The 26,440-nt window shown below is 42.7% G+C and overlaps 1 protein-coding gene across 8 annotated transcripts in view; it reads right to left on the bottom strand.

The window, feature by feature from the left end:
- ITGB4 (integrin subunit beta 4) overlaps positions 1–26,440 on the bottom strand; it is a 100,287-nt gene that overhangs the window by 33,910 nt on the left and 39,937 nt on the right. For all 8 annotated transcript variants that reach the window (XM_039327910.1, XM_039327913.1, XM_039327909.1 and 5 more), the window contains 11 exons: positions 24,524–24,695; positions 23,351–23,614; positions 21,829–21,918; positions 20,898–21,017; positions 19,414–19,578; positions 19,160–19,236; positions 17,400–17,611; positions 16,322–16,425; positions 15,644–15,739; positions 2,579–2,711; positions 864–974 (listed from right to left, as the gene is read on the bottom strand). In XM_039327910.1, the coding sequence (XP_039183844.1) occupies positions 864–974; positions 2,579–2,711; positions 15,644–15,739; positions 16,322–16,425; positions 17,400–17,611; positions 19,160–19,236; positions 19,414–19,578; positions 20,898–21,017; positions 21,829–21,918; positions 23,351–23,614; positions 24,524–24,695 (1,544 nt within the window). The remainder of the gene's footprint in view (positions 1–863; positions 975–2,578; positions 2,712–15,643; positions 15,740–16,321; positions 16,426–17,399; positions 17,612–19,159; positions 19,237–19,413; positions 19,579–20,897; positions 21,018–21,828; positions 21,919–23,350; positions 23,615–24,523; positions 24,696–26,440) is intronic.

Raw genomic sequence — 26,440 nt, 5'->3', positions numbered from 1 at the left:
GGGAAAAGACAGTAAGAAAAGTGACAGACTAAAGGAATCACCTATGCTTCAACCTAGTTTATACATTTCAGTGATTCCCTGTCTTCTCACTTACTCAGACTGAAGAAGCTGCTTGGATGGGCAGCAAAATCTCTCAAACCAACAAGAAAATAAGTCCAGTTGCCAGACAACTTTACCTGAATCTTTATTGACATCCAGGAGCCATTATTGACTGCAGAATGAAAGAAAAGCATGCCTGCAAACACCCTTTGAATCAGGGGGTTTGTTTCCAGGATCAGAAGTCAACTGAGATGTCTTCACATAAAGTCCACTCCTGGTCACTTCAAGCTTTCCTTGTTTCAGCAGCCCAATTTATTTATTTTTTAAAAAATAATTTGTTGTTGCTTTTGCTAAAAGGTGAAGTTAGGTATCTTTGCCAATCAATTATCAGAAAACTACTAGTAGATCCTGATCTACCATGATGCAACCCCATTGATGTGAACAAGAAAATACTGACCAACAGAGTTTCAAAAACAAATGAAAAACTAGTTTACAGTGCCTATTGAAATCTAAATAATAGACCTTCTAATTTATCTTAACTGCTACATTTTGGGAACCCACTCTGTCAGAAATTCTGTTTTATATAAAGCACCACAGAGCAACAAAGAGTACAGTCACCATGTGCTTTACTGTTCAACTATTGTACTATAACAGGAAACAGGAAACTCTCCTCAGAACAAAAAGAAACCATAGATTATAACCATAGATGCACACTAAATACTGCCATCTACTGGCTGAATAATTCTGTAGTAATTTTGTTGCAATACAAAATACATTCTAACATGTATTCCAACATACTCTCTTCATAGAAAGTTAATATTTACCTTTCTTCTTTTGTACAAGAACAGTATTGTTCTGTGATTGATTGGTGTCTTCTTCCCTAGTGTAATGGTAAATGCAATCATCTTCCTCATCTTGAAAGGTACACTTGTTACCTGCAGATTAAAAAAAAAAATCAGATGTAATATTGCCAATTTATGTTGTAAATTCTACTGTTGCAACAGAAAAGGGAGAAGTTCTTATTTTTCCATTTAAGGCCATTCCAAACAAGCACCTTCAGGGTCTGAGTGATTCAATTTTCCAACAGTAAGGGGAAAGAAGCTATCTTAATTTCAAAAGCCTGAACTAAAGAAAATAAGCTTGAATCAACAAGGAACTAAGTTCCAGGACTTTCAATGCAGCTCATCCAAATGTGGCTAATTCAACCCACTATATATCATTGTCATGTAATACATTACATTAGAATATCTGCAATATGTATATAGTCATGATGCAACTCTATTCAGCATGTTTAGATGTGTCTGTGCAAAAGGAGAAGAGGAAAGCTAATTAGTGTGGCATAGCATTTCATGGCTGTATCCTTAGTCTTTGTTCAGTTTATTGGGGGTGTACAAATGCAGTCTTACCAGTAATCACTGATCATTTTCTTATAAGCAGATTATAGTATATTACAATGCTACCCAGCCATTACTGTGACAACAAATCATTAATGAAAATAATGTACTTTAGGTGCCACTTGTGAGATGCTATAAATCGCTAGGGAGATAAGGTCCACTGAGCAGCATGTTTCCACTAAAATGTGATATGTTCACATAATAAGGAAACAGATTTAAACTGCTTATCTTTGCCAACCATCGTCTTGCAACTGCAATTGTGATGTAATGAATATGCTGTGTAACATTGGGAATCAGTTCATTCTTCAATGTTGCATACATGAAAATAGAAACATCCCTGGATTCTTCCTGCCTTCCCCATCCATAATAGATTACTTTGCTTTTAATCAATGTTTTGCATTCTGAAATAGTCTATGCTCCCTGATATGGATGACAAAGTGTATCTTTTTAATTTTGACTATACTGTATTTTAGAAAGACATAATTAAATATATGCTGCTATCAGATTTCAAAAGAAGAGTGAAGTGTATGTAGGTTTTTACCTTACTTTGTGATTTTCTGTCTGGGTACATGTCTTTACATGCATGTCCATTAAAGACAGATGCAGTCATACCCAAGATATTTTACTCCTATGTTTTGGTTCTCAGAAACAAGAGCTAATGGCACAGCAACTGGAACAACTCACACAGTTTTAATAAGTTTTTGCCAAAAGGTAAATTTGAGACAAAACAGGGACAGTAAAAAAAATAGATAACCAAAAACATGGAATGACTTTTAGAACAAAGAAGACTAGGAGTACCTACTGTTTACATCAGGGATGGGCAATTAATTTTCCCAAGTGGTCACATGAGAAACTGGGATTATTGTGGAGGGGCAAACTAAGGGGACAATGAAGATGCATAGGCATAAATGCACACACATATTTTTTTTTTTAAAAAAAAATAGCAATAGCCTTCAAAATAAAAGCAATCCACATGGGATGAACAGGGACAGCCAAAGGGTCAGATGTGGCCTGGGGACCATGAAATGCCCAGGTCTGGCTTACATTATTCTCCCTTTCCCCCCATCCATCAAATTCCACAGTGCAATGTGGAACGTTTGATTTGCATTTGACAATTAAACTGGGCAGCTGAAGAGCTACACTACCTTGATTCAATTCATCCACCAGCTTGATCTTGAACTGGCACTTTGAACATTTCTGTCCCTTCTTCTCTCCAGTCTGCCAAACCTGACACTGGACACAACTTCGGAATTCTTCCTCACATACCCGCTGGAAAGCCTAGACATGAGGGAGAAAGCATGAGAAGGCAGACACTTCACTTCTAGATTAATGATGAGCACCAATAGATAGTGAGGACTGGAGAGATGGATATTTATTTATTAAATTGATTTGCTGCCCACCTTGCTTCGAAGTGACTCTGGGCAGCTTACAGCATTCAGAGCTGTTGAGTCCGTGGCGGGAAAACAGACACGAGAAGCAGCTGGAGTTCTCAGTTTCATTTATTCAGCGTTCAGCTTACAGGAAGATGGCTTCAGCCTCGCCCAAACGCCTCGCAGCCTCTTATATAGGCAACTCCCGGGTAAATGGGTTACTTTTCCCGCGCCAGCACCCGCGCATGCGCACGGCGCTGGCGACAGCCTGTCTGGTCCCGGGCAGCTTTGCACCTGCCCGGGACTGCCTGCAAACGCCCGAGCCGTTTGCAAAGGCTCGGGACATAACACCCCTTTCCCCCGGGCTAAAACTACTACCAACATACAACATTTATTTTATATGACATTTTGCTCCCCAGTGCTCCCACTGTTTACTGGCTTTTGCCTTGCCAGCAATGTTATGTAATCTTCTAGATACTTAGGAGATTTCTTTGCTCTCTGTGACCTTCTTAGCTCTGGATTACTGGCAAAAGTCCCCTGACTGGAGGGAGGCGTGAGCCTGTTCTCTCTATTGTGCCCTGGTGTCTTCCAAGGACTGTGCCCCGATGCCTGGCCTGCTTGCTTGCCCACCGGGCTCGTCAGGCCAGGGCTTCTGTTACTTTGTGACCTGGTTGACCTACCTAGCTGTAGACCCTCAGGCCCCTTGAAGTGATAGCCGCTGCTGGGCGTCTCTGTAGAACCTCCTAGGTCAGTCCAAGACCTGTCAGGAGGCTGTCCATTCCCTGAACCCCATTCTGTGTTTGGGCTCGTGTGGGTTTCTGTACTTTCCCAAAACTCAGGTGTTCCCTGATTTGTGCTAGGGTTGTTGTAGTCGGGACTTGGTTCCTCGACTAGCTCTGTGTATGTTTGACCCCCTGTAGGATTTGGGGTAAGGTCAGGCCAACCTTGGGAATTGTGTGCCAGCTCTCTTGCGGGGAATGATTTGTTGGGATGCCCCCGGGTATCCTCCGTTGCTGGAGTGCTGTGTGATGTGTGTGGAAAGTGAGTATGCCCCCGGGGTGACTCCCTGGCTGGAGTAGGCGTGAGTGCCTGTTGTGTGGGTAAGCTCCATGACTTTCTTTTCGGAGCAATTGCAGAACCTTGGGACGAGGCCGTTTGTGGCTTCCTCAGTGGAGATGGGCAGTAGCTCTTGCCCTTCCCTTTGCTCCAAAGGGTCCCCCTCCCCCCCTGGAAAAGACCCAGGAGTCTCAGCAGAAAAGTCTCGCCTAGAGCGAAGTTGGTCGATGTGCCGACGCAGGACACGACCGTTGTCCAGGGCAACCTCGTAGGAGAGAGGACCTGTGATCCTGGACACAGAAGCGGGGACCCATGTATGACCAGGCCCGTAATTGCGAGCCCAAACCGGGGCACCCACAAGTAGTTGTCTAGGTGCCCTAGGATGTGAGGTAGATGAAGGCAGTCTGTCCGGATGCAACCGGTCAAGTCTAGTAGTAAGTTGGCGCCCCCAACGAAGTTCAGCTGGACTTCTCCCTGTAGAAGTGGACGGTGTGGTGCGATAAGAAAGGAGAAAGTCAGCCAACCTGTGATGCCAGTCCCCGTAGGTGAGTCTCTTCAAGGCGTCCTTTGCGATGCGCACCATGCGTTCAGCCATACCGTTGGTGGACGGGTGAAAAGGCGCAGACGTGGCATGACGAATCAGGTTTGCCTGTAAGAAAGCTTGGAATTCGGAGGAGGTGAATTGAGGGCCGTTGTCGGACACAATGACATCTGGCAGCCCGTGTGCAGCAAAAATCCCCCTCAGTACCTGAATAGTCTTTGCAGTGGTGGTGGATGAGACAGGCACAACCTCAAGCCATTTTGAATGGCTGTCAACAAGGACCAAGAAGAACTGGCCCTGAAAGGGCCCAGCGTAGTCAATGTGCACCCTAGACCATGGGGACTGTGTTTCCTCCCATCTATGCACAGGAGCTTGGGGCATCTCTGGGCGAGATCGTTGGCACAGGTGGCATGCGTGTACCTTAGCCTCAATATCTTTATCTAAAGCAGGCCACCACAAGTGGCTGCGTGCAAGAGCCTTCATACGAACAATGCCAGGATGACCCTCGTGGAGGGATTCTAAGACCCTAGTCCTCATTGAGGTGGGAATGACAACTCTGTTTCCCCAAAGCAGACAACCCTGAGAAAGGGACAGTTCGTTTCTTTTGGACCAGAAACTCTGAAACTCAGGACTAGGGCAGTGCTCAGGCCACCCGGACAGGACCCAGGAGCGGACACGTGAAAGTGTGTGATCTGTACCTGTTTCAGCGGTAACATCCCTGGCACTAAGAGGGAGCTCGGGCAAGGCTTGGATTGATAGAATGTTGACAGCTGGCGCGGGGGTCAGCTTCTACTACTGGCAGAGGCAATCTACTGAGGCCATCAGCATGGCCCATTTCTTTCCCAGGCTTGTGGAGTAATGAAAAATCATATGCAGACAAAAAAATAGACCACCTAAGCATTCTAGGGGAAATGATGTGGGGAGTCTGCTTACGTGTGGTAAACAGTCCCAGCAGAGGCTTATGGTCAGTGAAGACCGTGAAATGCCTGCCATATAGAAAATCGTGGAATTTTTTAATTCCAGCAACAACAGCCAGAGCCTCCCTGTCTATCTGAGCGTAGTTGCGCTCGGCAGAAGACAGTGTTCTGGAGTAGTATGCAATAGGAACCTGAGTTCCATCAGACCTGAGGTGACTCAGGACAGCTCCAACCCCGTAGGGGGACGCATCACAAGCGATGCACACAGGGAGAGACTCGTTGAAATGTGCAAGAACACTGTTAGAAGTGAGCAAGGCCTTGACTTCTTTAAAGCAAGCCTCATGCGCTTGTGACCACAGCCACACAGCCTGTTTGTCTAGTAGCCTGTGAAGAGGCTCAGCTACACTAGCTTTATGTGGAAGAAAAGAATTGTAGAAATTCAGGAGGCCTAGAAAGGCCTGAAGTTCGGCCTTAGACTTTGGCCTGGGTGCATCTAAAATAGCAGTTAGTTTGGATTCAGCAGGATGAATCCCAGCAGCATCAATTTTGAATCCCAGAAATTCAGTAGAAGGCACCCCAATCTGGCATTTGTCTTTTCTGAGCTTGAGGCCTGATTTCCTGAATCTTAACAGGACAGCCCTAAGCCTTTCAGCTAGAATGTGTGTGGAGTCTCCTGCAATCAAGACATCGTCAAAGTAGGGGCAGACCCCTGGTATACCTCGTAGTGTGTTTTCCATAACGCTTTGGAAAATCCCAGGAGCGACATTCACTCCAAACTGTAGCCTTTTTACTTTAAAGGCTCCCCTGTGGGTCACAATGGTCTGAGCTATGGCAGCATCATCATCAACAGGCAGCTGTTGATATGCTTGAGCTAGGTCAAGCTTTGCAAAAACACGCCCCCCCTTGAGAGAGGCCAGGATGTGACTGACCACAGGAACAGGATAGGCATGTTGCTGCAATGCCTTATTGAGTGTGCATTTGTAATCAGCACAAATGCGAATGTCCCCATTTGCCTTTAGAGGCGTGACAATGGGGGTCTCCCACGGGCTGGAATCAACAGGTTCTAGGATTCCCTGTTGGATTAGTTTGTCTAGTTCAGTGTCAATCTTACTTTTTAAAGCAAAAGGGACCCTTCTTGCTTTAATCCTAATGGGAGTGACAGTGGGGTCTAGCTTTAAGGACACAGGTGGTCCTTTGAATGTGCCCAGCTGGGGGCTGAAAACATCTGCAAATTCTGTGCAGACTTCCTGTAGGTCGAGTGTTTGTAAGCTATTGAGTCCTGTGACGTGTATCCCCAGGGCCTCAAACCAATCGAGTCCTATGAGACTCGTTCGTTCACCCCCTACTACTAATAAGTCTAGTGGACCTTCAAAACTCTTGTATTGCACGTTAAGGGTGGCCTCCCCCTTAACACACACTCTTGAGTTCTGAAAATCTGTTAATACAATATCAGAAGGCCTTAACTTGGCCTTAGACCCACTTCTGGAACAAATCTTCCTAAATGTATGCAATGAAATGATGGACAGGGCAGACCCTGTGTCTAGTTCCATAGATAATGGAACCCCTTGTAGCTTCACGTTGAGTGACAGCTTTTTCTTCATGGGCTTGTGTGTGCCTGTTCTACAGATGCTTCTTCGCGAAGCGCAAAAACCTACCCTATTCTGGCTGGGGAATCTGGTACCCTTCAGGCGTTCTTCTTGGGGTTGTGCCTTTCGTCGGCCCAGGCACACAGCTGCAATGTGCCCTTGTTTACCGCATGCCCGGCAGGTAGCGGAGCGGAACTTGCAGTCGGTTCTCCTGTGGCGACCTCCACAACCGATGCACTTGAGCGGAGCCGAAGAGCTTCCCTTCTGGTTCTCTTCCTTCGCGGGGTGTAGACGGTCGACTTCCTCGTCCGGATCCTCCTCGGAGTTTCGTCGGACGTCTTCCTGGTGCACGGACGCACCCTCTGCACTGTTTCTGATCGGCCGCATGTTTTTGACGGCGCCGCCTGCTGCTTCTTCTGCGGTGACTTCCCTTAAGGCGTCTTGGAAGGATAATTCTTCCTTTGCGAAAAGTCTCTGTTGTAGCTCGCGATGCCTTAACCCGCACACGAATCGGTCCCTCAGTCGTTCCTCGAGGTCCTTGAACTCGCAGGGCTTGGCGGCCTTCCGTAACGCGGCGATGTATTCCTTGGCTGACTCACCGGACCGTTGATCCCTTTGTTCGAAGGTGTGGCGCCATGAGATAACGGACACCTTGGGATGGAAATGCTCCTTCAGCAGCTTCTTCAGGTCTGCGTAGCTTACAGACTCTACTGGGACAGGTGCTGCAAGGTTTTCTGCGATTTCGAAGGCGTCTTGGCTGCAAACGCAAAGCAGGGTGGCCGCCTTCAAGCTATCTTCCCTCACTTGGTTTGCCTTGAAGTAGTTCTCCATTCTGGATACGTAGGACTCCCACCGCTCTGGATGTGAGACGTCGAATTCCGAAAGCCTTCCGATTTTCGCCATCTTCGGATCTTCAGGAGACGGGTCTATCAGCCAGCCTACCCCCGAATGCGCACCGGATGGCGGGCAGCTGCCGAGTCGACGCCGTTCCTCTTTCGCCGCTCAGGACTCCTTGGGTAAGCTTACACTTCTTCCTTTCCAGGTAGTGCAAGGCATCCCACCTCGTCGCCAGTGTTGAGTCCGTGGCGGGAAAACAGACACGAGAAGCAGCTGGAGTTCTCAGTTTCTTTTATTCAGCGTTCAGCTTACAGGAAGATGGCTTCAGCCTCGCCCAAACGCCTCGCAGCCTCTTATATAGGCAACTCCCGGGTAAATGGGTTACTTTTCCCGCGCCAGCACCCGCGCATGCGCACGGCGCTGGCGACAGCCTGTTTGGTCCCGGGCAGCTTTGCACCTGCCCGGGACTGCCTGCAAACGCCCGAGCCGTTTGCAAGGCTCGGGACATAACAAGAGCATTCCATGGATATCACATAAAAAGTATCAGAAAGAACAGTACATGCCCCAAGCAAGGAATACTCTTATTATGTGAGATGCAGCCTTGTGAATGAAACCAGTGGAGAAGAAGGGGTGAGTGAGGGAACCTCCCATAGAAAAAGAAACGCTATCCTGATTGGGAACTGGCAGACAGAAGATAAAGCTTTCTACAAAAAGCAGTCTAACAGGGAACTTGATTCTGCTGGGGAATTAATAATGTGAACTTCTATTCTTATGCATATTAAAATACGCCTTGTATCACTGATGTGCCTCCTTCAAAAATAACTGTACCCCCAGTAAACATCGGCAACTTTAGTTTCTCACCACTCAGAAGTAAGCTGCATAGTTTATCCTAGCAAATCATGCGTATCTGCTTTGCCACTTCTGTAGGTATTCTTTAAATTTTATTGTTCTGATTGATTGTTTGATTAATCGATAGGGACAGTTATTCCTGGATTCAGGAAGAGTGAATATTGACAGATGAAGAAAGAGAGTATGCTTTTGTGGCTATATTTGTACAGGCTTATATTTGCGTAATGGATGCTATCAACAACATAATTGCATTATGAAAAGGCAAGGTGATTCAGATAAAGGAACATAAATAATACATTCTTGTTATGTATTTAGTTAAATCATAAGGTCTGTTATAAAAACGGTTAACTGATAGTTCCATTTGAATTATACACTGTCTGTATAACTTTAAGCCTTTTGTTTTAGGTGGGAATGAGTACTTTAAACTGATTGGCCGCCGCCTAGTAGCGGTCTGTATAAATATAAGTCAAGCAGACTGGCTTCTGTGAGAACTTAATAAAGAGCTGTTAATTCAATTCCATGTCTTCAATGTCTCGCTGTTCCCACTACATAACAGTGGCGATGAAGGTGGGATATGCTGCTAGGAGGAAAGAACTAAATCACTAAGGGGTAAGACCAGGCATCAGCACGTTCCTCCCTTCTGCCTGCCAGTATGCAAATGCTGGAGATAGCACATTCCTTGGGACCCGTCCCTAGGAAACTCACAGAAGCCTAGCAGAATAAGGCATTGGAGACGCTGTAACAGCCAGCCATGGCCAAAGTCGGCAAGCTTTCAGAGTTCAATGTAACACACCCCGAACGATGGAGTTCGTACGTCTCAAGAGTAGAAAACTACTTCAGAGTGAACCAGGTAAGAGAAGATAATTTAAAAGCTGCAACCTTCTTGTGCATGTGTGGCCAAGCCACCTTTGATACAGCGGAGAACCTAGTCGCTCCTGCTACATTGGAGTCAATCACCTTCGCTGACTTAAAACGAAGACTCAAGGAGCACTTCAAACCTAGACTGTCCATTATTGCATACAGACATGCATTCGAGGAGAGAGAACGGTAGCCAGGTGAAATTGTTGCTGAATTTGTGTCCGCCCTACACCAAGCGTCCCGGCTCTGCGATTTTCACGACCTAGAGGACCAGCTCCGGGACCAACTGGTATGTGGCTTGAGAAGCAGAGACTTACAGCAGAGGCTGTTTGCTAAAGAAACCCTGACATTCCAGGATGCACTGAAAGAAGTGATGGCAGAAGAGGCCACAGGTGGAGCTGTCAAGGCTTTACATCCCTCAAAGAATTTCCCCAACCAGGAAGAAACCTAGAATTAAATTAAAACTACTAGAAGAAGCCAAAGAGAGAGGGGGATTCAGATTACCTGACTGGGAGCTGTACTACCAAGCTGCAATACTCACCTGGGTGTGGGATTGGATAAATTTAAAAGACAGAAGGTTATTAACTCTAGAGGGTCATGATTTATAATCTGGATGGCTCACATTTTTGTGGGATGAGAGATATAACGTTCATCAATACTTCCAGAGACACCATATCAGAGCAGCATTACTTAATGTGTGAATTAAAGTTAAACAACAGAACTATATAGAAACACCGGTATGGCTCTCAACACTGGAAGCGCTAGTGCATCCAAATTTCATGATCTTGGGAAAAGTAGTTACGTACAGAGATATTCTAAATGAACAAGGGGAACTTAAATCTAGACAAGAATTAAAAGAAAATGGGATACAATTGGAATGGTGGGTGTACCTGCAAATTCAGTTACGTTATAAAAAAGACAAAAAGGAATGGGGTATACAGAGGGATTTGACAATACTAGATAAAATATTATTAGGAATGGAGGAGAAAGCAATTAAAAGAACATATAAATATTTATTGGAATACAAAATGGAAGAGGAGCAGGTAAAAGAAGTGATGATAACATGGGCCCAAAATTTTGGATATAATATCGATTTAGACAAATGGTAAATGTTATGGGAAAGAAATAGAAAGTTAACCTTGGCCACCTCATATAAAGAGAATTTGTACAAAATGTTTTACAGGTGGCACTTCTCCCCAACAAGACTGGCAAAGATGAGAAAAGATATGTCACCACAGTGTTGGAAATGGAAGAAAGTGTTAGGGAGTTATTATGATATTTATTTATTTATGAGATTTATATACCGTTTTAAGTGCAAGCACTCTCTAAGCGGTGTACACCAATAAGCAATGTATATATATATATATATTTACATTGCCCCCAACAATCTGGATCCTCATTTTACCTACCCCGGAAGGATGGAAGGCTGAGTCAACCTTGAGCCGGTGAGATTTGAACCGCTGACCTGATGAACACAGTCAGCTAAAGTGGCCTGCAGTACTGCACTCTAACTGCTGCACCAAATCGGCTCTTGTGGTGGACTATGTGGTGGACTTGTTCCAAAGCCAAAGAATTTTGGCGGCTAATAAAGACTTGGTTGGAGAAAATGTTGGGACTGAAGATAGATCCCAGACCAGAACTGTTTTTATTGGGAATGATAGATGGGAAGTTTAACAAAGAGGAGACATATCTAGTGTTGCATATTATAACAGCAGCAAGGTTGGTCTATGCGCAGAACTGGAAAAACGGAAATTCCCCAGTGGAGAGTGAACTAATTAAAAAAAATTGATATGTGCAGAGATGGATAAACTAACATTAGAAAATAAAGACAAGGATGAAACAGAGTATTATGAAGTTTGGGGTAAGATGTACTATTGGTTAGACTTGAGGAGAAAAAGTCAGAACAAAGAAAGCTCGTCTAGAAGAGAGAAAGTGTAGATTTTCAATCTGAAAGTGAGCATAAGATAGAGATCAGAAAGAATATGAAATAAGAATGGAAATGGAAGTTATGTTGTAAATAGATGTAAATATGTATGTAAATATATAAATAGTATAAAATGCAATATGCAAATGGTATAAAAGATCAATGAATAGGGAGATATATGGTATATGGTATAGTATGTATGGCAAAATAACAGCCAGAAAAGTCATACTGTGTTCAACCTGTTTTTAAATGTTTACTCAATAAAATTAAAAAAAAAAAAGAATTTCCCCAGCCAGACGACTATGCATCATGAAGAGTCAGAGAGAACAGAAGACCCAGATGTAGATATTGAGATCGACCAGGTACAGAAGATCCCAGAAAGAAGGCAGTGGCTGCTTGACAAGGCAGTTTCCTTCCCTAGCTGTCAGGGCTGTGGAGGACGACACCAGCGCTTAGATTGCGGTTTCACGCAGCTGTTTGCCGAGCATGTGGCAAGCAAGGCCACATCGCTATCATCTGTAAAGATCGCCAGAGGGAATTGCCACGTGAAGACTTCCCCAGGAGAGGTAATGGGGTCCCCGGGCAGAATAGAGTAGGGTTTTGCTCCGGAAGAAGGAGCATCCTCAGAACTGGAACTCATCGCCCCCTAAAAGAAAACCTTAGACTAAAAGTCAAGCTGCAAGGAGTTCCATGCTCCATGGAACTGGACACTGGATCAGCTGTGTCTATAATTTCCTATAAGACTTTTAATTTCATCTGCAGACATGGTGGGAAACGAGTCAGACTCAAGCCATCAGATTTAGTTTTGACAGATTTTCAAAACTCCCATATAGCGGTTAAAGGAGAAGCTATGATAAAAGTGACATTCAAAGAGTTTGAGTGTCCCCTCAGTGTCGTGGTGGTGGAAGGCCAGCGAACAAGCATAATCGGCTTAGACTGGTTTGATGCCCTGGGCATCCATGTGACTGGCATCAACAGAACCCAAATGGCAGATTTGGCAGCTGTCTGCCAGGAATTTGTGGACGTATTCAGTCCCAAGTTAGGGAAGTACAAAGGAGCACCAATTACTCTCCACCTTGACCCAACTGTAGCCCCAATCAGAGTAAAGCCTCGTAGAGTGCCTTTTGCCCTTAAGCCCAAGATTGGGGCAGAGTTAGATAAGCTTGTTCAACAGGGAGTCTTGCAACCCGTTGACAGCTGTGTGTGGGAAACCCCCATAGTGACACTGATCAAGCCTAATGGAAAGGTGCGCATTTGTGCTGATTATCAGTGCACTATTAATAAGGCACTGCAGCAGCATGCGTATCTGGTACCTGTAGTTAGCCACATTCTGGCATCTCTACAAGGAGGTCGCTTGTTTGCAAAGCTGGACCTGGCACAGGCTTATCAGCAACTGCCTGTGGATGATGCCTCTGGTAAGGCTCAAACAATAGTTACCTATAGAGGGGCATTCAAGTTTTGTCGCCTGCAGTTTGGGGTCAGTGTAGCCCCAGGGCTCTTTCAGAGTGTGATGGAACACATGTTAAAAACATTCCAGATGTGTTTCCTTATTTTGACGACGTTTTAATTGCTGGGGAGTCAGCAGAGATACTTGCAGAACGTTTAAAGGCTGTTCTTCAGCATTTCCGCGAAGCGGGGCTGAAGCTCAAAAGAGAAAAATGTCAAATAGGAGTCAACTCCACAGAATTCCTGTTGTTCCAGATCGACGCTGCCGGAATACACCCAGCTGATTCAAAGCTCCAAGCTATTTTGCAGGTTCCCAGACCAAAGTCAAAGGAGAGCTGCAGGCATGTCTGGGGTTACTTAACTTTTATCATGCCTTCCTTCCCCACAAGGCTGCTTTTGCAGAGCCTCTACACAGGCTCATAGATAAAAGGGCACCATGGCAATGAACTAGCGCCCATGAAAACACTGCTGTCGTCAGACTCTGTGTTAACACACCTTAACAAAAAGCTGCCTATCAATATTGCATGTGATGCATCATCATACGGGATAGGAGCAGTTTTGAGCCATATAATGGCAAATGGGCAACAAGCTCCCATTGCTTATTATTCAAGGACACTTTCCCCCGTGGAAAGAAATTACACTCAAATTGATAAGGAGGCTTCAGCCATAGTTGCAGGAATAAATTCCATGATTTCCTTTATGGTTGCCCATTTACCGTCTTTACAGACCACAAGTCTCTTCTAGGTCTGTTTACTGCAGACAAGTGAACTCCTCAGATCCTGTCTCCAAGGTTGCTGAGGTGGTCAATCTTTATGGCATCCTACAATTACAGGCTAGTCCATAAGCCTGGTAAGGAAATGGGTCACACTGATGCACTCAGCAGACTGCCCCTGCCTAATTTAGAACCAGACCCCGCACCTGCTGCACGCATCCTGTCAATTCAGGATTTGCCTGAATCGCCCCTTCATGCTGAGGATGTGGCTGCTGAGACAGGCTCTGACAAAACTCTCAGCCAAGTTTTGAACTGGGTGCTGAGGGGGTGGTCAGGAACCAGTCCTGGAACCGAGTTTCAGAGTTTTATTAGAAGACAAGATGAGCTGTCTGCACACAAAGGATGTATTGTATGGGGGCAGTAGGGTTGTAGTCCCACACATGCTAAGGGAAAGAGTCTTAGAATCTCTGCATGGAATAATCAGGATGAAGGCACTTGCGAGAAACTACCTGTGGCGGCCAGGATTGGATAAGGATATTGAGGCTCAAGTTAAAGGATGCCAGGTTTGCCAACAGTCCAGACTTGAAATGCCTCAAGCCCTAGTACATCACTGGGAAACCACGCCAACTCCCTGGTTTAGAATTCACATAGACTACGCAGGACCCTTCCAAGGACAGATGTTCCTCATTGAAGTTGACAGTCATTCAAAGTGACTTGAGGTAGCACCTGTCCCTTCTATGACTACTGCCAGGACCATCTGGGAACTGCGCAGAATCTTCGGTACACATGGCTTACCCGATGTAATTGTATCAGATAATGGGACACAGTTTACTACTGCAGAATTTCAGTCATTTCTAAGGTCTAATATGATTAGACATGCCACCTCTACCCCGTTTCACCCGGCCTCTAACGGTCAAGCGGAAAGGATGGTCAGGACGACCAAAGAAGCTCTTAAAAGACTAACAAGGGGAGATTGGCATCACAGGTTGGCAGACTTTTTGCTCTGTCAACACACAACTCCGTGTACCTCAACGGGTCACAGCCCAGTGGACTGAGATGGGAATGTCGGCTGACCACGAAGCTGGACTGTCTCCACCCAGACAGAGTTGCAACAGAGACAGCACAGCCCAAACCCCTGAGGAATTTGTGAGTCGGCGACCGAGTTTCGGTGAGGAACTATGGTCAAGGGGCACTGTGGGTGGTAGCTATGGTTTGTAAGGTGTCAGGACCACTCTCTTACAAAGAAGTCCTGGCAGATGGGTGCATTTTGCGCAGCCACATTGATCAACTGCGTCGGCAGCAGGCTAGTCAAACCCTTGCTGTTGACCAAGAGGAGAGCCAAGGACTGCCTGACAGCTGTGGTGCGTCTGAGCCACTGGAATCCAGTGCAACTCAAGGAGACATGCTGCACGACTCAGTCATAATTGAGTCGTTACTAACGGAAGGAACTGTGCCCACAGATCAGAGCTTGCTGAAGGAATTATTTCCCAGCATTTCTGAAACAGCTCCGCTCAGAGTCATGGGTACTGGTCTATCCAGACAGACCAACCAAAGAGGGACTGGTCTACCCAGCCAGAAGAAATGAACAGAGACTGGTCTACCCAACCCGAGTAGCTCAATAGACTCTGGTCTACCCAGCCAGCCAAGGGCAGACCAGGAACCTCTGGCTGAGATGCGGCAATCGGAACGATCACGGAAACCGCCAACTTACCTAAAGGACTATGTACATTATATGGATATGTAATTGACCTAGGGGGAAGGGGTGTTATCTATTTAGTTAAATCATAAGGTCTGTTATAAAAAACGGTTAACTGATAGTTCCATTTGAATTATAGACTGTCTGTCTGTATAACTTTAAGCCTTTTATTTTAGGCGGGAATGAGTACTTTAAACTGATTGGCCGCCACCTAGTGGTGGTCCTTATAAATATAAGTCAAGCAGCTGCTAGAGCTTGCTTCTGTGAGAACCTAATAAAGAGCTGTTAATTCAACTCCATGTCTTAATGCCTTGCTGTTCCCACTACACAACAGTTCTTGTACCAACTTTTCCTAGTACAATATAGCAACAGTATATTAAGTCATTTGCTTAACAAATGTGCACTTTCATGCACTTACCGAATATCCAATTTCACAGGTGGGACCAGTATGGGCAGTGGGGTTATCACAGAGGCATCTACCACATTCACATCTCCCTCGTCCATTACAAATCAGCTACAAGAGAGCAAAGTAATTGTTCAGCTTTTTCTTCACTGCATACATGGAGGCAACAGATGCAGTGGTGGGATTCAGCCAGTTTGTACCACTTTGGCAGAACCGGTAACTAATTTTTTTGTTGCCCAGGCCCAAAAGGAACTTCTGGAAGTGGCATCCACACAGAGAACTGGTTGTTCATCTATTTGAATCCCACCACTAAACAGATGGCTTTACCTGATCTTAGAGGCAGATCTCTTTCCATTACCAGGAAACATTTAAAAGAAAGGGAAAGACCGTTCTTCTGCCTTTTTGTATCCAAGGACCACAGATTATACAAACAGCAATAAGATCAACTGTCAAGCTGGCCATACCTCACTAGAGATCTAATCCAATGGTTCCTTTTAAGCTGAATTGACAATACTGGATTCCATCTCCAATTGATTAACTTTGTAATAACTATATATTGGCAGATTTTCACACGGATTGCCATATTAAACACTTTCTGCATCCAACACAGGATTGGGGCGCGGGGGCAACCAATATTTTATTTTCTTCTTATGACCTCTTCTGATAGTTTGTCTGGATGGACAATTTACTCACCCCATTGCTGCTGACACAAATGTCATTGCTTGTGGGACATTCACAGCCAGGGCCTTCCCAACCAGCTTCACATGCACACTGGCCCATGTAGCATTGTCCTCGGTCTGTAGAGAGACAGGTAGCATCAGCACAAAGACATTTAGAGCCAATTTGCCTACATAGCTGGTCTGTTTTTATATTTCTATTTTTAATGAAGTCTTAACTCACCTATTAGCAGTATGGAGGTAGTTCACAAAGAAATATGATACATATTTTTACAGCTAAGTTAAGCAAAGATGTCAAGAATGCATGAATAAAACATCTTTTTTTCCCTTTGTGTTTGCTTTTGTGTGTGTGCCTAATGCATTCTAAAAAGCCCTCAAAGAAAACATATGGACATTCAAAACACTTCTGCATACAACTAGAGATTCCGTTCGAACAAGAACACAACTGGGCCACCTGTCTATTTGCTATAATTATATCTCACTTTTCTTCTAATAAGTTAAAGCAATATGATAGAATCATTCCTTACACAAATGTGGAAGATGTATCTAAGTGATCACTGAGAGTTGACGATGTTTTGATGGCACATAATCAATTAATCATTCCTAACTTGTGAGATAGGATGAATTGAATGAAAATAACTAGCCGGGGGGGGGGAGGAGGGAGGAATTCTAAAGTGACTGAACTCTGCCCAACTTGCATTATTGCAATCCCTATTAGAATTCTGGTGTTTCCTCTTATTAATATTTTCTTTTAGTTGCATGCTCCATAAATAATATAAGACAGGGTCTGACCTGAAAAAAAAAAGATTACTGCCACTAGAAATCTCCAGTTATTCTAAACTTTATCACTGTAGCACCTTGTCTGGGCAAACTATTCTGAACCTTTATCAACAATGGGACATGCCCTCAAAATCACTCTTCTTCAACTTCTTCCAGGGGTGAGGGACTCCAATACCACCAGAGACCCCCAAATTGGCCAAAGCTACTCCAGTATTCCTGATCCATTTAAGAATTGTCTGGTAGTAGTTCACAAGGCTCTATCTGAATGAACTGAGGGCAGAGCGTGCAACATTTTGCCCTCCCCAAAGTTTCACCATTGCAGAGGAATCCAGAAGTGCGGGGACACTGCAAGTTGTCAAATTCACAATACTGTCCATCATAACGCTGGGTGAGATCTTCAGAATAACAATGACAGATCCCACAAAGGCATTCGCCTCTGCCAGAACAGGGTTCTTTATCTCCAGGTCGTGTGCAGGCTGAAGTATCAGTAATGGAGGATGTTGAGCAATTACACAGGTTCCCCTGCCTGTCAAAGAGAGAGGAGGTCAAGTGTGAGAATAGCCACAAGATGCAGAGATATAACATCTTGTACAGCTAATTAGAAGCCCAAGTGATTTAGGGTATTTGACTATTGATAGGGTCTGGTTTCATTTTTGACGAATAGCATAAAGTGCTTTATAAATTGCTATATTTGTTACTGTCCTTAGGAGACATCATTTGATTACTTTTACTCTTACATGGGACTTAGCCAAGCATAGGTAGCTTCTATACAGTTTTTTTCTCCCCCTTACGTTCAATGGTGTCCAGTTCTTAGAGCAGTGTTTCTCAACCTTGACAATTTTAAGGCATGTGGACTTCAACTCCCAGAATTCCACAGCCAGCAATGCTGGCTGTGGAATTCTGGGAGTTGAAGTCCACATGCCTTAAAATTGTCAAGGTTGAGCTGGCTGTGGAATTCTGGGAGTTGAAGTCCACATGCCTTAAAATTGTCAAGGTTGAGAAACACTGCTCTAAGAACTGGACACCATTGAACATAAGGGAAATACTGTCTTAGAGACTATCCAGACAAGTCTCTGCAGTTTTTTGGCAAAGTTTTTCAGAATTGGTTTGCCGTTGCCTCCTTAGGGCAGAGAGAAAGTAACTAGCCCAAGGTTACCTAGCTGGCTTCATACCTAAGACAAGACTAGAACTCACAGTCTCCTGGTTTATAGTCTGATCCCCTAGCCCAGTGGTTCTCAACCTGTGGGTTGGGACCCCATTTGGGGTCGAATGACCATTTCACAGGGGTCGCCAAACAAGGCTGTCCACCATTTTTCCCCCTTTTCTTTGGCCACGCCCCTGGTATCTGGTGATGTATAAGTGGTTGGGGGTCACCACAACATGGGGAACTGTATTATGGGGTCGCGGCATTAGAAAGGTTGAGAACCACTGCCCTAGCCACTATAACAAACTTGGCTAACTATATGGAGAAAGTACTATATGATAATCTTCTATATGTGTTCAAACCTTTACTGGGATGTGAATTCATATACCTGATATACAATATAGACTGGGATATAGACTGGAACTTAGATTGGCCCCCTATCCTTTGGGCCTTTAGGAAAGGGAAGGCACTGCCATCGTCCTTTAGCGTCAAGTGGTAGCAGTGAGCCTTTCCAAAGATTATATTAAACGGGATGTATTACTTGTATTAACCAGCAATCGGATTATATTTTGTGTTTGAATAGTGTAATAATGGTTTTAGGATGATTGAATATTTTTGTTTATATTTTTTATTGTTCTGTGATTTTTAATAGTTGTGAACCACCAATTACATAAATCTATATAAGTGTATATAAAATATAAATATTAAAATATATAATTTTAAAATATATGAATAAAAATATATATGTGGACACTATCTAAAATGTGGGGAAAAAACTTTCTGAGGGGCAAGAAGAGGATTGACCCTCTTATCAGTTTCTCCATTTCATCTACACTTCTTGTTCTTGCAGAAGAAAGGCATAAACTTTCTGGTAGAGGAAAGACAATGGGACCCACACTGAAAGAAAAACCTAATTGTGATACTACTTACCAGCCTGAATTGCACACACATTGTCCACAGACAAAATTTCCATTGTTAAAGCACTTTGGTGATCTAACTTCCTGATTCTGCAAACAAGCAAGAAGACATTACTGGACCTCATTCCAGACACATAACATCCTTTAATCTTACAATTTCTATTAGTAAAAATTGCTCAGACCAAGGTTAAATTTCTTATGTCACATATTGTCCAGGTCTAGAACAATTCTCAGAACTGCTAATCAGAGAAGAGGAAAAGAACCTACCTTTTCACAGGAGCAGGTGTCACAGAGAATTGAGGCATCAATCTCCATTTTGTCACCGAAAGAAGAGGGCTTAATGTGGATAATACCTTTCCGTTCCTTCTCTGGGAGATCACAGATATGCTTGTCATCAAAATGTTTAGTTTTCAAATGCACATTGAAGGTTTTCTGGAGAGAAGAGAGAAGCCTGTACCTTTTTTGGATTCATTTAGAAAAAAAAGCAATTTTATCCACAAATGTGGGAACTGAAAGACTAGAGATAGATCTATTGGGGTTCTTGAGGTCCACCGGAGGTTTTGTTTTATAACTGCATGGTTCTTTATTTCTGGCATGGCTAACTGGGGACCAATGGGAACTAAAATCCAAAATAACTAGTGGGTTCTTTCCTCCTGAATTAGGTCAAAAGCTGAATGGATAGAAACATGGAAATAAGATTTTCTTCTCTTGAGTTTGAAAAGAGGATGCAAGAAGTGCAGGCTTCCAAAGCTATTCTTACTAATTGTTTTGCCTCCCAATCCCTCAAGCAAAGCTAGGATGGAGTCACAACAATCATATAAAATGCAAAGATGATCTGGGATTTGGGACACTACTCTTCTTGATCGAAACAGCCAATTACCAACACTATTAAACCTACTGGCATGGCACTAAAGCTGGGTTTATTTACTGCCACAGTCACTATGGAATAAATTTGATTTATATTCTATCAGAAATTAATACAAATCCAGAATCTTCAATAGATATCTTCAGGGATCAACAGGTTATATCAGTGGCTCAACCTGAGATGATGATATGAGAGACATAGACTGTTCCTATTTGTTTACAGCAGTGATTCTCAACCTTTCTAATGCCGTGACCCCATAATACAGTTCCCCATGTTGTGGTGACCCCCAAGTGGGTGTGGCCACCAATAAGAGGGAGTAGGACAGCTAGGGAAAAGGGAAAAAATGGCGGACAGCATGGTTTGGTGACCCCCGTGAAATGGTCATTCGACCCCAAATGGGGTCCCGACCCACAGGTTGAGAACCACTGGTTTACAGCCAGAGGGCGCTCTTTTGAGCAGGGATATCCTCAGCAGCAGGAATGGGCACAGATACCATGATGCTACTCCAGTAGAGATATGCTTTGGTTTATTTTGTTTTTTTTAATGTTCAGATTTCTGATGTGGAATTTGCTCATTCAGTTATCCCAGATTTACTGGAAAGTGTAACACATGTTTAGTATACGTGGGATTTGGGAGGAAATTGCACTTTGAATCTGTCAATGAATTTTGGCAGTGCAATCTTGAAATGGTGCAAAAAAAAAAAAAAAGTGGTTCAGGAACCGCAGTAGCTCCCAGTTTTTTTCCTGTTGCTTTAAGTTATACAAATTTCTGAATTCAGAGAAGGCCCCCCTAGCCAAAGGAGCTAAATGCCTTTCCAAAATCAAGAGGTTTTTTTGTTTTTAACTGTAAATCATTAAGAGATAGAAATGCAAAATAGAAAGCTTACCAATACACCTTGAACATTATTTAATGAACCAGACACTCTAATTTTATTTTGTAAGGTTATTTCAGTTTTCATGGCTTTTGGGATATCATAAACTCGAACAGTCATCTTGGTAAGAATCCGCTGGGGAAAAAAATAGAAAGAAAACATACAGAACTGGAATGGATTTGGGCGACTGATTTCATAATTTGACTTACTGCAGTTGATCAACAATATCCAGCCATGGCAGAGGGATATATCACGAAATGCCTTGCCAAGCATGATTCTGACCATTTGGTATGAACATTGAGAGAGGGCCTCCTCTTGGTCCCTCCATTATAGGAGGTTAATGGGACTAAACCAGGACACAGATCTTTTCAGTGGTGGCCCCCACTTTATGGAACACGCTTCCCTGAAGGTATAATTGGTCCTTCCCCTCTGTAAGTTTAGGAAAGCCCTCATTACAAGTTTATCTCAGTAGAATGTTTTGGTGCACATTTATATTATTTCTGTTTCTGTTCTTTAATTATTATTTGTAATTCTGATTTTAGGGAAGGAGATAGCCGTGTTATATTCATTTGCTCATATAAACTATCCAGAGTTATATAGATTGAGGTGCTTTATAAATATTGTTATTAATTATCATTTAAAAACTGAATGGGAGTTTATCTGTCTTTTAATCCCCACCAATCCCTCTGAATGCAACTAAGAGCCTACATTTATTGTACAACTCCACAGGCCACCCTTTTTGAGATACGTAGTTTTTACACCCCTGATTTATATCATCTAATTGCCACCTGCCTGGAAATACTTTATGAATTGGTTGAAATAAAAGCTGCTTCAAGAACAAATTGCAAGAATGAAATGTGAGTGAGTAAATCATGTATGGGGAATTATAAGAGAATTGTGTTATCCCGAAAAGTTACAGCATAAAATATCAGATATTGCTTCTTACCTTAAAAGCCGAACGGATCAATTCCACAATGTTAGAAGAATCTTCTTGAAGCCTCCCAATTTCAGAATTTGCAAAATATGTGTGCAGTTTCTAATAAAAAATACTATTTATTTATTATAATATAATAATTTAATATTGTAAGCACAAAATGGATTTAAAATATTAAGAAAACCAAGCACATAGAAGAGTTATTGTTCTATTGTTATTATGACTAACTGCAGAGAAAAACAAATCACCAGTTACAATGCTGCAAAAATTTCCTCTGATTTCTTTCCCTGGATTCTAATGTAATACTTTCCTTTAGCCTTTACTGAAGTATACAAATACAATGGCTTGTCCTTTTAAAATAAATGACACAAAAAAACCCATTGGGTAGACTCTATTCACCTTCGTTTCAACATCCTTTTATAAGAGTTTGATTTCTGAATAAAATTCCCCCAATTCACCTTGGAGGAGCACATAGAGGAAGAAAAGACTGGTTTAGACACATGCAGTGGTGGAATTCAGCCGGTTCGCACCAGTTCTGCAGAACCGGTGGGTAATTTTTTGTTGCCCAGGCCCAGAATGGACTTCCGGAAGTGGCATCCACACAGAGAACTGGTTGTTCACATATTTGAATCCCACCACTGTACACATACAATAGGAAGGCTGGGGTATTTAGCCTTTTCCCTAGGCTTTTTCATTATCTAAGAAACTACTAGTTGCTTTACAAAAACAAAAGACAATTTTCCAAATCACACCTTTGTTTTCTTTCCTATAAATAAAATGTAGTACCATATGATTGAGACTGAGAAAGTGGACCAGAAGAAAGAGGTAAAGTTATTCTCCCTGATATTTCAGCAGAAAAAAAACCCTAAGAACATTGTCCATGGTCTAAAGAAAGTAAATGGAAAGATATTGTTCAAAGAGGCAAGCTAGACTTGAATCTATTGGCATAAATATCTTTTTCTCAATCCAAAAAGCAATAAAACAAAAGATTTAATCACTATAGGATGGAGGTGATAGAAGCAGACCAATGTTTGATGTCATAATACAATTTTGGCTTATCTATGGGTCAAGAGTTATGAGGTAAAAGACGAGATATTTTTGAGTTACCTCTAACATGGATTATTTAGCTAGCCACTGGGTGTCTCCACTGCACTGCAAAAAGCAGATTGAATAGTAGCTTTGGGAAATCAGATACAAGGATATTTCATTTCCCAATCCAGTGTATACATATATATTCTTCAGATATATACAGGCGGTCCTTGAATTACAACCATTCTTAATGACTGTTCGAAGTTACAATGGCACTGAAAAAAGTGGCTTATGACCAGTTTTTCACAATTATGACCTTGCAGCATCCCCATAGTCATGTGATCAAAATTTGGACGCCTGGCAACTGGCATGTATTTATGATAGTTCTTAATTACAAATCTTCCCACAGGAAGCGAACTCAGCTTCTTGCCTTAGGAATAAATAGGTGAGCTAGTTCCCTTGGGGGTTGTTCCCATCTTTTTTCCTGCTTAACGGCATCTTTTACCTCATAATAATCATAGGAGTGGTTGGTGACCGCAAAAATAGGGATGATGTCACTCAGCCTCAGCAGGCGCTCAAGGGTAGACACAGAGGGGTAATCCTGCTTGGTATCAAAGGTGTAAGTCCCTGCTTGATTCAGGTGGCATTTTTCATCGTTCTTTCTCAGGATTCCAGCAAGGACGTTGGCGCCATCAGCTTCATAATGGAAAGCCGACTCAGTGGAGAAGACCAGGAGATGAGCACTGTCATTCCGCCATCCAATATTCTCCTACAGGAATAAGGAAAGTCTAAGATGTAGAGTGGAGCTGGGTAAATCACAGCCCTAAGCCTCATTTTGGCAGCTTCTGCCCTCCTGAATCGTGTTTCTAAATTTGATGGAAAACTACTGAATCCCAGCAGGACAATGTTTTGCACATTTTCAGGAGAAAATAAGGATAGCACACATAACTGTTAACTAAAAAAAACCCTACCCCAAATCATCAAAAATTAAAAAAGCAAAAGTGTCCAATTTTACTTTCCCAAGTGATATAATGTATAATCCCCATAAAAAAGATAAAAATTAGTGTACTTTCTCCATGTGCCAAGAGGAATAGTGGGAATAGCTGCCGGAAGCCCAGAAAGGCCTTTCGTGATGACTTTTGAGAAATATGCTATTCCAGGAATATTAGTAACCACCTGCTATGTCTTTCAAATGAAGCTTACATCAGGGTTAATTGAGAAAAATAACAGTGTCACATATTTGGAATTTCATGCTTATCTTCTCTCCTCAGCAATGAACTCTTCAGCTCCCTAAATTTACAAATGTTATTAGGCACTAGATAGTTTGTTTTTCCCCTGACCTTCATAAAAGTTTAGTTGGTATTGGACTATAATATCCTAACTGCAGGTAGAAGCTGATAATAGCAGAATTTGATAACAGCAACAATCTCTGGGGGAGATGAGTAGTTCAAAAATGTGAAAAATAAGTAAATAAAATAAACAGTCTCCACAATATCTAATTCCAAAGCTCGCCCATTTTCTTATCAAAGTGCAAACAAAGCTGTCTGTGGATTTTTAAAGCAAAAATTTGGCCTAGATTTTCCTACTGCTCTCCCAGTTTGGTATGCAATTAAGATAGTTTTTACCCTTTATAGAGAACCACTATATCTATGCCATCTTCAGTATTCTCTCTGTTTACCTTGCAAACAGTTGTTTGCAATATAGCATCAAAGCCACCTTCAGGAGCATCCAAGTTCCCTGATATACGTTCCTCCATCAGTTCCTGGCTGAATTTATTAATATCATTGGTTAGACGGATGACATTCTTAAAAGAGAAAGGCGGGTCAGCATTAGGCCAAGGTTCCCGCAATCTGAAAGCAAAAGAACAGACAATTTTAATTGGTAACTACCACCAAACTGATTATCAGACATCCTAAATAAGGATCCTTTGCACAAACAGCTTCTTGTTTACCACAATATTTAATGCAATGAATTTGAGCAGAATAGTTTCTATTTAAACCGTAAAAAAGAGATTGCATTTAAATCTCACACTAAAACAAATTCAGCTTTGTCATTTGCAGCACAATATGCAAGCTAGCCATTGTTATTGGTAAACTGGGCTTTAAGGTTTAACACAATATAGGAAACTGCTCAAAGAACCAATGAGCTATAAGAATAAGCTGTGATAAGCAAACATTTTATTAGTAGTAGAAAACAAAGAGGCTTAACATTGCTACTGCTTATGTATGTATCCTACTTCTGAGTAATGAGACATTGGAGCACCAATTCAGTTTCTCAGAATGGTGCCATTTGTTCCTGTTATTTTTGCTTGCTAACACATGATAATACATTTTTATATTATAAGGTTATAAAATAACACAAATACACCCATGCACACAGAGGCTAAAATGAAGAGTTCTTAACCTTAACATCCCTGTTCCTTTTCCAATTGCTAGAAAATTCCATACAATAACACAGGATTTCTTTAAAAGAGCAAACTTGGTTCTCTGTGTATTTTCTTCAGTTTCACCTCAAAGTGATGAAAAAAACAACTACCCCAAACAAGTGTCCCTTCCTACAAATGGATGAGTCATCAAGCAGTTATCAGACTTGCTTGGGCCATTAAAACACTGTTATATGCCCCTTTGTGGGATGATGATGATGATGATACTACTACTACTACTACTACTACTAATAATAATAATAATGTTGAAAGGGACCTTGGAGGTCATCTAGTCCAACCCCCTGCTCAGGCAGGAAACCCTATACCATTTCAGACAAATGGCTGTCCAGTCTCTTCTTAAAAACTTCCAGTATTGGAGCATTCACCGCTTCTGGAGGCAGGTTAATTGTTCTAACTGTCAGGAAGTTTCTCCTTAGTTCTAGGTTGCTTCTCTCCTTGATGAGTTTCCATCCGTTGCTTCTCGTCCTGCCTTCAGGCTCCTTGGAAAATAGCTTGACTCCCTCTTCTTTATGGCAGCCCCTGAGATATTGGAATACTGCTATCATGTCCCCCCTCGTCCTTCTCTTAATTAAACTAGACATACCCAATTCCAGCAGCTGTTCCTTATATGCTTTAGCCTCCAGTCCCCTAATCATCTTTGTTGCTTTTCTCTGTACTCTTTCTAGAGTCTCAACATCTTTTTTTACATCGTAGTGACCAAAACTGGATGCAGTATTCCAAGTGTGGCCTTACCAAGGCATTGTAGAGTGGTATTAATACTTCACGTGATCTTGAATCTATTCCTCTGTTAATGCAGCCCAGCACTGTGTTGGCCTTTTTGGCAGCTGCAGCACACTGCTGGCTCATATTTAAGTGATTGTCCACTAGGACTTCGAGGTCCCTCTCACAGTTACTACTATTGAGCAAGGTACCCCCTATACTATACCTGTACATTTGGTTTTTCTTGCCTAAATGTAGAACCTTACTTTTTCACCATTGAATTTCATTTTGTTAGATAGCGCCCAGTGTTCAAGTCTGTCCAGATCCTCCTGTATCCTAAGCCTGTCTTCTGGAGTGTTGGCTATTCCTGCCAGCTTGGTGTCATCTGCAAATTTGATGATTTCCCCATCTATCCCCTTGTCCAAATCGTTGATGAAGATGTTGAAGAGGACT

Source organism: Crotalus tigris, unplaced genomic scaffold (genome assembly GCF_016545835.1).
Source record: "Crotalus tigris isolate CLP2741 ecotype Arizona unplaced genomic scaffold, ASM1654583v1 scf7180000024370.6872682, whole genome shotgun sequence".
In the NCBI taxonomy this organism is placed as follows: Eukaryota; Metazoa; Chordata; class Lepidosauria; order Squamata; family Viperidae; genus Crotalus; species Crotalus tigris.
Note: the sequence above shows the minus strand (reverse complement) of the source record. Positions and strands in the feature narration are given on the sequence as shown.